The 13,878-nt window shown below is 42.1% G+C and overlaps 1 protein-coding gene across 1 annotated transcript in view; it reads right to left on the bottom strand.

The window, feature by feature from the left end:
- AFF4 (AF4/FMR2 family member 4) overlaps nucleotides 1-13,878 on the bottom strand; it is an 85,951-nt gene that overhangs the window by 42,559 nt on the left and 29,514 nt on the right. Inside the window, exon 5 of the mRNA XM_023196271.3 lies at nucleotides 11,599-11,685. Within this exon, the coding sequence (XP_023052039.1) occupies nucleotides 11,599-11,685 (87 nt within the window). The remainder of the gene's footprint in view (nucleotides 1-11,598; nucleotides 11,686-13,878) is intronic.

The raw sequence follows: 13,878 nt of genomic DNA, 5'->3' as shown, positions 1-13,878 counted from the left end.
CGCTCTGTCGCCCAGGCTGGAGTGCAGTGGCGCGATCTCGGCTCACTACAAGCTCCGCCTCCCGGGTTCACGCCATTCTCCTGCCTCAGCCTCCCAAGTAGCTGGGACTACAGGCGCCCGCCACCTCACCTGGCTAGTCTTTTTTTTGTATTTTTAGTAGAGACGGGGTTTCACCGTGTTAACCAGGATGGTCTCGATCTCCTGACCTCGTGATCCACCCGTCTCGGCCTCCCAAAGTGCTGGGATTACAGGCTTGAGCCACCGCGCCCGGCCTAAAGCTTTTGTTTAAGAATTGCTTAAGGCCAGGTGTGGTGGCTCACATCTGTAACCCCAGCACTTTGGGAGGTTGAGACAGGTGGGTCACGAGTTCAGGACTAGCCTGGGCAACACTGGGAAACCCTGTCTCTACTAAAAAATATAAAAATTAGCCGGGCGTGGTGGCAGGCACCTGTAATCCCAGCTACTTGGGAGGCTGAGGCAGGGAGAATCACTTGAGCTAGGGAAGCAGAGGTTACAATGAGCTGATATCATGCCACTGTACTCTAGCCCTCTAGCCTGGGTGACAGAGTGAGATGCTGTCTCAAAAAAAAAAAAAAAAAAAAGAATCGCTTAAGCAGGACAGTCTCAGTAGCTCATGCTTACCAACCGAGTGCTTTGTGAGGCCTAGGCAGGAGGATTGCTTTAGGTCAGGAGTTTGAGACCAGAGTGGGCAACATCATAAGACCGTTTCCACAAAATTTTTTTTTTTTTAAATCAAGAGTTGCTTAAGCACAGTGGAACAGCTGAAGCCAACCAGTTTAAAGATCCCCACAGAGGAATAGAATTAGCATGAGAATACTGCTTGTACATCTTCCCAACCCATGATTTCACCCAGCATTCTTTGACAAATCAATGATCTTAATACTTCAGCCCACTCCATAATCCTTAAAAGCCATGGTCTCAACTCCTTGGGAAGACAGATTTGAGGTTTCCTCTCATCTATTTGTTTGGAGGCCCTATAATTAAACTCCTTCTCTGCAGCAACCCAGTGTCTCTGTTATTGACTTGCTGTGTGCATCAGACAACAGACTCTGTTATGGTTACAGATGTAAGAACAGAACAATACAGACCAAAATAGCCCAGGAATACAGATGCAAAAATTAGAAAAAACTTTTAAAAAATCAATTTCAGCACTATAAAAAAATACATCATGACCAAGTCGAGTTTATATCAGGAATGTAATACTGATTTAACATTTAAAATTTAACCAATGTTTTTTATTTTTATTTTTTGAGATGGAGTTTCGCTCTTGTTGCCCAGACTGGAGTGCAATGGTGCAATCTTGGCTCACCGCAACTTCTACCTCCTGGGTTCAAGCGACTCTCCTGCCTCAGCCTCCCGAGTAGCTGGGATTACAGCCAAGCGCCACCACGCCCAGCTAATTTTGTATTTTTAGTAGAGATGGGGTTTCTCCATGTTGGTCAGTCTCGTCTCGAACTCCTGACCTCAGGTGATCCGCCTGCCTCAGCCTCCCAAAATGCTGGGATTACAGGCGTGAGCCACCACGCCTAGCCAAATTTAACCAATGTTATTCACCATGTTAATACAAATAAAAACAGGAAAATCTTATGATCATTCCAAGAGATTTAAAAAGTATTCAACAAAATTCAAAAATTCATTCCTAATGAGAACTCTTAGGCAAAGAGGAATAGAAGAATTTCCTTAATGTAATAAATGACATCCACAAAAAGCCCACAGCTAACATCACACTGAATAATGAAAGACTGGATACTTTCTCCTCTATGATAAAAAATAAGGCAAGAATGTCTAATCTCACTACTGGCATTCAACATCATACTAGAGATTCTAGCCAGTGCAATAAAGCAAGAATATAAAATAAGGCATTCATTTGAAACAAACATAACATCTTTATTCACAGGTGAAATGATTGTCTAAGTAGGAAACATGGTATCTGTAAAAATGCTATTAAAATTAAGTAAATTTAGAAAAATTACAAGATAAAACATAAAATTACACATGAAAGGTATTTATTTTCTTTTTTTTTGAGACAGAGACTCACTTCATCGTCCAGGCTGGAGTGCAATGGCGTAATCTTGGCTCACTGCAACCTCCGCCTCCCAGGTTCAAGGAATTATCTTGCCTCAGCCTCCCAAGTAGCTGGGATTATAGGTGTGTGCCACCGCACGTGGCTAATTTTTGTATTTTTTAGTACAGATGGGGTTTCACCATGTTGGCCAGGCTGGTCTCGAACTCCTGACCTCAGGTGATCCTCTTCAGCCTCCCAAAGTGCTGGGATTACAGGCATGAGCCACTGCATCCGGCCCATGAAATGTATTTCTATAAATTAGCAAGGAAAAATCAAATACTGAAATTTTTATAAAATTCCATTTACAATAGCACTAAAAAAATCAAACAGGGCCGGATACAGTGGCTCATGCCTGTAATCCCAGCACTTTGGGAAGCCGAGGTGGGCAGATCACTTGAGGCCAGGAGTTCAAGACTATCCTGGCCAACATGGTGAAACCCCGTCTTTCCTAAGAGTATAAAAATCAGCTGGGTGTGGTGGTGCAGGTCTGTAATTCCACCTACTTAGAAGGCTGAGGCTACACTGAGCCAAGATCGTGCCACTGCACTCCAGCCTGGGTGACAGAGCAAGACTGTCTCAAAAAAAAAAAAAACAAAGGGCACAGTGACTCACATCTGTAATCCCAGCACTTTGGCAGGCTGAGGCGGGCAGATCAATTGAGGTCAGGAGTTTGAGACCAGTCTCGTCAACATGGCAAAACCTCGTCTCTACTAAAAATATAAAAATAAGCTGGGGACATGGTGGACGCCTGTAATCCCAGCTACTTGGGAGGCTGAGGCAGGAGAATCGCTTGAACCCAGGAGGCAGATGTTTCACTGAGCACCACTGTACTCCAGTCTGGGCGACACAGTGAGACTCTTTCAATAAAACAAAAAGAATAACTGACAAAAGACATCCAAAATCTATATACTGAAAACTACAAAACAATACTGAAAGAAATTAAATTGGACTAAAATAGAAATAAGGACTCATGGGTCAGAAGACTCAATACTGCTAAGACATCAATTCTCCCCAAATTGATCTACAGATTCAACTCAATCCCTGTTAAAATCCCACAAGGCTTTTATGTTGAAATTGACGAGGTGTCCTTCTTCTTTCTTTTTTTTTTGAGACAGAGTCTTGCTCTGTCGCGCAGGCTGGAGTACATGCAGTGGCATCATCTTAGCTGACTGCAACCTCTGCCTCCCAGAGACTCCTGCCTGAGCCTCCTGAGTAGCTGGGATTACAGGTGTGCACCACAACGCCCCATGCACAACTACTTTTTGTATTTTTAGTAGAGACGGGGTTTCACCATGTTGGCCAGGCTAGACTCAAACTCCTCCTTAGGTGATCCACCTGCCTTGGCCTCCCAAATTGCTGGGATTACAGGTGTGAGCCACTGTGCCCAGCCTAAAATTCTTATGAAAATGCAAATGGCCTAGAAAAGTCAGATCTACTTTGAAAAATACTAATACAGGCCGGGCGCGGTGGCTCACGCCTGTAATCCCAGCACTTTGGGAGGCCGAGACGGGCGGATCACGAGGTCAGGAGATTGAGACCATCCTGGCTAACACGGTGAAACCCCGTCTCTACTAAAAATACAAAAAAAAAAATTAGCCGGGCATGGTGGTGGGCGCCTGTAGTCCCAGCTACTCGGGAGGCTGAGGCAGGAGAACGGTGTGAACCCGGGGGAGCGGAGCTTGCAGTGAGCTGAGATCCGGCCACTGCACTCCAGCCTGGGCAACAGAGCGAGACTCCGTCTCAAAAAAAAAAAAAGAAAAATACTAATATAATTTGAGGATTTACATTGTAGTGACTTTACAGTAAGTCCTGAAGTCGAATCATCAAGACAGGCTCATATTGGCACCATGACAGACAAACAGGTTAATGGAACATAAAAAGTCAGAAATGCACCACACACACAGAGTCAACTACAACTGCAAAGGCAATTCAACGGAAAGAGAAGGCTTTTAAATAAAGATGCTAATTGTATATGTACATATAAGAGGATAAAACTTCATTCCATATATTGTAATAACATAGAAAAATTAGCTTAAGATAAATCATAGGTCTAAATGTAAAACCTAAAACTATAAAAAAAAAAATCTAGGAAAGGCTGGGCACAGTGGCACATGCTTATAATTTTAGAACTTTGGGAGGCCAAGGCAGGTGGGTCACTTTGAGCTTAGGAGTTCGAGACCAGGCTGGACAACATGGCAAAACACCATCTTTACTAAAAACATAAAAATTTGCAGGGTGTGGTGGTGCGCACTTGTAATTCCAGCTATTCGGGAGGCCAAGGCATGAGAATCGCTTGAGGCCAGGAGTCAGATGTTACAGTGAGCCAAGATCACACCACTGCACTCCAGCCTGGGTGACAGAGTGAGACTCTCTCTCAAAAAAAATAAAAATAAAAAGTCTAGGATAACTGAGAGCAGAGTCCCAGCTATGCAGGAAGCAGAGGAGGGTGAGGATCACCTGAGCCCACAAGTTCAAGACTAGCCAGGGCAGCACAGCGAGACCTGGTCTCTTATTTAAAAGAAAGGAAAAAAAAAAAGAAGTCTAGGAAACAACATAGGAGGATTCGGGTTAGGCAAAGATTTTTCTTTTTTCTTTTTTTTTTTTCCAGATGGAGTCTTGCTCTGTTGCCCAGGCTGGAGTACACTGGCGCAATCTTGGCTCACTGCAACCTCCGCCTCCTGGGTTCATGCGATTCTCCTGCCTCAGTCTCCCGAGTAGTGGGATTACAGGTGTCCGCCACCATGCCCGGCTAATTTCTGTAATTTTAGTAGAGTCAGAGTTTCGCCATGTTGGCCAGGCTGGTCTCGAACTCCTGACCTCAAGTGATCTGCGCACCTCAGCCTCCCAAAGTGCTGGGATTACAGGTGTAAGCCACCAGCCCAGCCGGCAAACACTTTTTTTTGAGACAAGGTCTCACTCTGTCACCTAGGCTGGAGTGCAGTGGCATAATCATAGCTCACTGCAGCCTCAACCTCCCAAGTTCAAGCAATCCCCCACCTCATCCTCCCAAGTAGCTGGGACTATAGGCTGTGCCACCACGCCTGGCTAATTTTTACATTTTGTGTAGAGGTGGAGTCTTGCCTTGTTAACCAGGCTAGTCTCACACTCCTGGCCTCAAGTGATCTACCCACCTCAGCCTCCCAAAGTGCTAGGATTACAGGCAAGAGTCACCTCGCTCAGCCAGGCAAAGATTTCATAGACACCAAAAACATGACCTGTAAAAGAAAACACTAAAGAAGTGGATTTTATACAAATTAACATGTGTTCTTAGAGGGATACTATAAAGAGAATGAAAAGGTAGTCCACAGAGCAAGAAAACAAATTTTCAAATCACATATATGATAATGGCAATAAGAATCTGAGCCCATTTCAGGCCGGGCACAGTGGCTCACGCCTGTAATCCCAGCACTTTGGAGGCCGAGGTGGGTGGATCACGAGGTCAGGAGATCAAGTCCATCCAGGCTAACATGGTGAAACCCCATCTCTATTAAAAATACAAAAAATTAGCCGGGCCTGGTGGTGGGTGCCTGTAGTCCCAGCTACTCGAGAGGCTGAGGCAGGAGAATGGCGTGAACCCAGGAGGCGGAGGCTGCAGTGAGCCGATATCCCACCATCGCATTCCAGCCTGGGCCGCAGAGTGAGACTCCTTATCAAAAAAAAAAAAAAATCTTAGCCCATTTAAAAATGGGCAAAATATTCAAACACTGCAACAAAGAAGATAAGCAAGTGGCAAATCAGTACATGAAAAGATGCTCAAGATACTCTGTCTCTACAGAAATGTAAATTGAAATCACAATGAGGTACACAGAGTAGTACTATATCAAGTGTTAGTAAGGACAGTATCAAGTGTTAGTAAGGACATGGAACAAGTGGAACTCTCATATACCATTGGCAGGAATATAAAATGGTTCAACCACTTTGGAAAATAGTATGACCGTTGTTTTCTTTTTTTTCTTTTTTTGAGACAGAGTTTCACTCTTGTTGCCCAGGCTGGAGTGCAATGAAGCGATCTCGGCTCACTGCAACCTCTGCTTCCCTGCTTCAAGTGATTCTCCTGCCTTAGCCTCCAAGTACCTGGGATTACAGGCATGCGCCACCATGCCTGGCGAATTTTGTATTTTTAGGAGAGACGGGATTTCTCCATGTTGGTCAGGCTGGTCTCGAACTCCCAACCTCAGGTGATCCACCCAACTTGGCCTCCCAAAGTGCTGGGATTACAGGTGTGAGCCACTGCGCCCAACATGACAGTTGTTTTCTAATTTTTTTTTTCTTCCCAGACAGGGTCTCTCTCTGTAACCCAGGCTGGAGAGTAGCGGCATGATCTCTGCTCACTGCAGCCTCAACCACCTGTGGTCAAGCAATCCTCCCACCTTAACCTCCTGAGTAGCTAAGACTACAGGCCTGTGCCACCATGCCTGGGTAATTTTTAAAAATTTTTTTGTGGGGACAGAGTCTCATTATGTTGCCTACACTGGTCTCAAACTCTTGGACTCAAGTGATCCTCCCGCATCAACCTCTCAAATTACTAGGATTACAAGTGTGAGGCATAGACACCTACCATATACCTAACCACCCCACTAATAGGATTTATAATACAGAAATAAAAGCGGCCAGGCGTAGTGGCTCATGCCCGTAATCTCAGCACTTTGAGAGGCCAAGGCAGGAGAACTGCTTGAGTCCAGGAGTTCAAGACCAGCCTGGGCAACGTGGCAAAACCTTGTCTCTACAAAAAAATACAAAAAGCAGCCAGACATAGTTGCATGCGCCTGTAGTCCCAGCTATTTGGGAGGCTGAGGTGAGAGACTGCTTGAGCCTGGGAGTTCGTGAGTGCAGTGAGCCATGATCATGCCACTGCACTCTAGTCTGGACAACAGAGATCTTGTCTTTAAAAAAAAAAAAGAAGTAAAAGTAAACATTTATACAAAGATTTATACACAAATATTCCCATCAGCTTTACTTTTAATAACCAAAAACGAGGCTGAGCGCAGTGGCTCACACCTGTAATCCCAGTACTTTGGGAGGCTGAGGCAGGCAGCTCACAAGGTCAAAAGATGAAGACCATCCTGGCCAACATGGTGAAACCTCGCCTCTACTAAAAATACAAAAAATTAGCTGGGCGTGGTGGCGTGTACCCGTAGTCCCAGTTACTCGGGAGGCTGAGGCAGGAGAATCACTTGAACTTGGTAGGCAGAGGCTGCAGTGAGCCAAGATCGCGCCACTGCACTCCAGCCTGTGCAACAGAGCAAGACTTTGTCTCAAAAAAATAATAATAATTTTTTAAAGTCAGCCAGGCATGGTGGTGCGTGCCTGTAGTCCCCACTACTCAGGAGGCTGACACAGGAGGACCACTTGAGGCTGGGAGGTCCAGGCTGCAATGAGCCATGATCATGCCACTGCACTGCAGCCTGGACCACAAAGTGAGACCCTGTCGCAAAGAAAGAAAGGAAAGAAAGGAAAGGAAAGAGGCCAGGCGCACTGGCTCACGCCTGTAATCCCAGCACTTCGGGAGGCTGAGGCGGGCGGACCACTAGGTCAGGAGATCGAGACCATCCTGGTTAACACGGTGAAACCCCGTCTCTACTAAAAATACAAAAAATTAGCCAGGCGTGGTGGTGGGCGCCTGCAGTCCCAGCTACTCGGGAGGCTGAGGCAGGAGAATGGCGTGAACCTGGGAGGCGGAGCTTGCAGTGAGCCGAGATCACACCACTGCACTCCAGCCTGGGTGACAGAGTGAGACTCTATTTCAAACAAAAAAAAAAAAAAAAAAAGAAAAGAGAGAGAAAGAGAGAGAGAGAGAGAGAGAAAGCAAGGAAGGGAGGGAGGGAGGGAAATACAGTTTTCAGTTTGCTATAAACTTAGTGGTGGGTACTGTAGCTTGTGCTTGTGACACTGAAACAGAAGGATGGCTTGAAGTCAGGAGTTTGAGACCAGCCTGGGCAGTATAGTGAGACCCCCATCTCTATATAAAAGTCTGGCATGGTGGTAAGCATCTGTCGTCCAAGGTACTCAAGAGGCTGAAATGAGAGGATTGCCAGAGCTCAGGAGTTCAAGTGTATAGTGAGCTATATGACAACTGTACTCCAGCCTAGGTAAGATCAGCCTAGGCAAGACCTCAGTCTCTAAAAAAATTAAAATATAATAAATAAGTAAAATTTAATATGCACTTACCCTATGAACCAGCAATTCTACTTTTTACTATGTGACCCAGTATTTACCCAGGATAAAAGAAAACATGAATGTTTATAGATGCTTTATTCTTAACAGTCTAAATCTGGAAATAACCCAAATGTTCATCAACAGGAAGCAAATTTTGGTATTTCCATATAATAAAATACTGATAGGGAACAAAAAAAGAAAAACTGGGCCAGGCGTGGTGGCTCACACCTGTGATCCCAACACTTTAGGAGGCCGACACAGGCGGATCGCGAGGTCGGGAGTTTGAGACCAGCCTGACCAACATGGTGAAACTCCGTCTCTACTAAAACTACAAAAATCAGCGAGGTGTGGTGGTGCATGCCTGTAATCCCAGCTACTTAGGAGACTGAGGCAGGAGAATCACTTGAACCCAGGAGGCAGAGGTTGCAGTAAGCCGAGATCGTGCCACTGCACTCTGGCCTGGGCAACAGAGCGAGACTCCATCTAAAAAAAAAAAAAAAGAAAAAGAAAAACTATGGATACAATCAAGAACATGGAAGAATTACAAAACTATATACTGAGAAAATGAAGGTAAATATATAAAAGAAGCACATGATTTCATTCACATGAAATTCTAGAAAAAACAAAACTTATCTAGAGTGACATAAAATAGACCAGAAACTGCAATAGGGACAGTGGTAGAGGCAAGGGAGACTACAAAGGAATATTAAGAAATTTGGGGGTAATGGAAATGTTCTGATTCTTAATTACGGTGGTGGTTATACAGGTGCACATACCTATCAAAACTCAAACTGCAAGCCGGGCGCAGTAGCTCACGCCTGTAATCCCAGAACTTTGGGAGGCAGAGGCAAGTGGATCACCTGAGGTCAGGAGTTCGAGACCAGCCTGGTCAACATGGTGAAACTGTCTCTACAAAAAATACAAAAAATTAGCCAGGCGTGGTGGCTCGCGCCTGTAATCTCAGCTACTCGAGAAGCTGAGGGAGGAAAATCAGTGGAACCTAGGAGGCGGAGGTTGCAGTGAGCCGAGATCGCACCACTTCACTCCAGCCTAGGCAAAAGAGCAAGACTCCATCTCAAAACAAACAAACAAACAAACAAAAAACAAAACTCAAACTGCACATTAAGTACCAGTGCACTGGCCAGACGTGGTGGCTCACACCTGTAATCCTAGCACTTTGGGAGGCCAAGACGGGTGGATCACCTGAGGTCAGAAGTTCAAGACCAGCCTGGCCAACATGGTGAAACCCCGTCTCTACTAAAAATACAAAAATTAGCTGGGCATGGTAGTGCGCACCTGTAGTAACAGCTGCTCGGGAGGCTGAGGCAGGAGAATTGCTTGAACCCAAGAGGCAGAGGTTGCAGTGAGCAGAGATCACGCCATTGCACTCCAGCCTAGGTGACAAGGGGAGACTCCATCTCAGAAAAAAAACAAAAATAAATAAATAAATAAATAAATACCAGTGCATTTTGTATATGTAAACAAAGATATAAAAGGTAAGAGTGACATGGCATAAATACAGATAGAAAGTTTTTAAATCTACCTGACATCATTCACGAAGGTAAACATAAAAAATAAAACTAAAAACCACATTGAAAGAAAAATAAGAGGGTATGTTTATGATCCTAGAGAAAGAAAAGTCTTCTTTAACATTAAAAGCAAAAACTATAAAGGAAGAGAAAGGTAAATTTTATTCATCAAAAATTAAAAACTTTACACCATAAAAAGAAAAGAATCTAACTGGCAGATAAATTTTCAGCATGTATAAGAAATTATTAGAATCCAGAATTCAAACAAAACAACACAAAACAAAAAAGGAAGACCACCTAAAACTCAATAGGTAAAAAATGCAACCCAAAGGACAGAGAGAATAAGCAAATTTACCCACAAAGAAACCAAATGGATAACAAATACGTAAAGATGATGAACCTCACTAGCAATCAAGCAAATGGAATGCCATTTTCACTCAAAACACTGTTGTTTAATAATATCAAATGGTGGTGTGCATGTGTGAAACAAAAGGTAATACAAGTGGAAATACTGGCCGGTACAAATCCTGTAACAGAACTATGGAAGGAATTTGTGAGAGTATATATTAAATATATACTCTGAACACTCAGCAATTCTACTTTTTGCTTTTTACCCTAAAGAAAATCACATGCACACAGAAGGCATGAACAAAGATACCAACTGAAGAAACATTTATAGCAATGAAAACTTGCTATCAGCTTAAATACCAAAGAGAAATGGCTAAACAAACTAGGATACATTAACACTACCGATGCAATTCAAAGAAACGAAACACCTCTACATGTAGTAACATGGACAGGTCCCCAAGACCTACTGCTGACTGGTGAAAGATACAGAACAATATTATTTGTGTAGAAATAAATGAGAAAATCCTTACATGTAATGATTATATATGTATTACACAAATATAGACTTGCAAAGGTACTTATGAAAGGAGCTCTGTTGGGATGAGGGGACGGAATTGGGGAAAGGCTACTATTAGGGGTCCTGGTCAAACTTTCACAAGGAGAATGTATTTCTGTATTATTTGTGTTAAGTGTAAATTAATACTGTTAAGTACAAGTTTAAAAAAAAATCAATCTGCTGATTTTAAACAACCTTGGAACTGTTATCTGAGGAACCACCTTCCATGGGACATAAGTATGGTTGCTATGTCTTATAGAAACAGGTTTTTAAAACAACAGTTTGAGAAGCCCTTACCACCTCTGGCCTACAATACCATAATAGTTTGCAATAAATATGAATGTCTTTTTTTTTTTTTTTTTGATAGAATCTTGTTCTGTTGCCCAGGTTGGAGTGCAGTGGTGCAATCACAGCTCACTGCAGCCTTGACCTCCCAGGTTCAAGTGATCCTCCCATCTCAGCCTCCTCAGTAACTGGGACCACAGGCATGGGCCACTATGCCAAGGTTTTGTTTTGTTTTGTTTTGTTTTTTCCAATTTTTGGTAGAGACAGGGTCTTGCTATGTTGACCAGGGGGTCGCAAACTCCTGGCCTCAAGAGAGTCTCTTGCCTCAGCCTTCCAAAGTGCTGGGATTACAGGCGTGAGCCACTGTGTCCGGCTATATTAATGTCTTTTAAATCTCTCTCCCATATTGCCTTCAAAGCTTTCTTAGATACCTCTTGATCCAAGATGCTCTCAATTCCATTACCCTGCTAATTATCTTCATAACAGTTGTCACTATCTGAATTTATCTATTTATTTACTTATTTACTGTCTGTCTCCCACTAGAATGGGAATGGCAAGACAATTTTTAATCTATATTGATTTTAGTCAAGCCATTTAGAGTTTTCTTACATTATGAAAGACACATTTTATTTACTTACCTTAGTTGGAAAAGGAAATTTGGAAGGTTCTGTTTTGCATGGTGTATGAATAGCCGTTAGAGGGGGAGGCCATGAATGCGTCATCTCCTGAAATGTAATTATTACAGTTTGTTTTCAACCAGGTCAAGGATAAAAATTATACAGCTAAAAACCAGATTTGTATTTATAAATACTGGTTTCATGACAGCTCCTCCAAAATTCTACATACTTAGTCAATAAATATTAAGCACAACTGTGTGCAAGGCACTATGGTGTAGGTAGTAACAAGAAGATTAGTAAACACTCCCTGGCTTTGAGGAGTTTACAACTCAAATTATGAAACCTGTGAATAGTTACAGAAATCAGCCTGTAATCAAATACAAGGCACATAATAAAACACTAAAAAGGAAGAGCTTGCTGTGATAGTGGGAGGAAGGGGACAATGATAAGGAAAACAGCTAACATTTACTGTGTACCTTGAATGGGCCAGACACTGTGCTAAGTGTTTTACATGTTTATTACTCATTTAATACTCACAATGACATGATGAGGTTGATACCACTATCATCCTATCTCTATTTAGGATGAAACTGAAGCACAAAAGTTATTTATTCAAGGCCACACACTTAGTAAATAATGAACATTATATTTAATCCTCAAAAGTCTGGCTATAGAGTCTATATAATCGTAGAAAAAATTTGTCAGGGGAAGAACTCAGAAGAGAAATTTCAAAAACACATGAGGAGGAAAACGGAAAAGCAAGACCCTAAGTTTGATTTCATTCAATGCCTTCTGCCTAATCTTAATGCCAAATATGTCTGGGTGAGATCTGGTAAGATTACAATGTGTATGTTAGACAAGCCGAGAAGACAGAGGTATGAGAATAAGGAGAGAGTATATTATTTCTGGCATTTAGTTCAAAGTAAGTCATCAGGTAAATTAAGGAAACGCAACAAATTAATAGTGGTACAACACCTAGGAATTTATCGCATGGCAATATCCACACAGTTTTGTAAAGATACACATACAAGGGGCTCACACTTCAAAAACTGAAACAACCTAGGCAGTCAATGTGAAAGTTGTAAGAATCAAAATGGAGTCACTAATATTTATATATATTAAAAAAAAAAAAAAAAAAAACACCCTGAGCTGCGAAAGACCATGAAGAAAGGTTTCTCATGCTTGTATGCCTGATAAACAAAAAAGTCTACAAAAACCACAACCTTGCACAAAGGTCATCAAAACCCTAAACCAAAAAAATACTTCCATAAGGACATCTGTCCAGCTTGTCCGAACTCAGACTGGTGTCCTCTTTACTACTGATCTTTGTAGCCAAGCATAATTATTTCAAAAACAATTACGTAATTGTCCTCATTTTTTCCTTTAAAAACCTTTGTCTCTCTTTACCTCCTTGAATATGCACATAGACTACTATGGCACGTGTACTCCCAATGCAATGCTCTATTCCCATAATCTTTTCTTTTAGAGAGTCTATGTTATTTAGGTTGACACCAATCAACACAGTACAGATTAAATAAATTACCAGACATCTACAAAACAGAACACCAAGTAGACATCAAAATGAGAAATTTAACTGTTGATATGTAACGATGTCCACAGTATTTTATTAACTGACAAAGACGAATCACAGTCTATGTCCTAGTTAATGTTTAGCTTTGGGCAACAGAATGACAGAAGGAAGAAGAGACAAAGGAACTTGATATTTTACTACTTGAACCTCTTAAAACAGCCATCTGCACATAATTGCTCTTTATCCCCTTAAAATGCTTTGTTTTTTAATAGAATTTCACTTCCTGAAATAATCTTATATAATAGATTGCTTCCTACATCCAGCTCTAGAATATCAGCTCAAAGGCATAACATTATGACCACTATATTCCCAGTGGTTGACACAAAGTAGGTGCTCAATGAGCATGCCTTGAATAAATCATTTTTTCAATAAATATACATTACTTTTAGAGTAAATTTTTTTTTAAGTTCATGACGGGGCTCCTAAAAATGATATGACTACAAATACAAAGAAAACATGAAGGGAACACACACCTGAAGTTCCTTGCATACTACAGACAGGAAAGGGAAAAGGAAACAAAAATTCATAAACTCAGCTTTTTAGCAGTGGCATTTTATATCTCAAATAGCAAAACTCTCAACTGAAAATTTGATTTAATACTCCAAGTATCATCAAATCACTGAGCACCTATTAACTAAAGGCCAAGTGCCAAGCCCTTGTACATATAAAATATAGATGTCAATAACATTAAAGAGATTATTCAATGTAAG

This window comes from Piliocolobus tephrosceles, chromosome 4 (assembly GCF_002776525.5).
Source record: "Piliocolobus tephrosceles isolate RC106 chromosome 4, ASM277652v3, whole genome shotgun sequence".
Classification (NCBI taxonomy): Eukaryota; Metazoa; Chordata; class Mammalia; order Primates; family Cercopithecidae; genus Piliocolobus; species Piliocolobus tephrosceles.
Note: the sequence above shows the minus strand (reverse complement) of the source record. Positions and strands in the feature narration are given on the sequence as shown.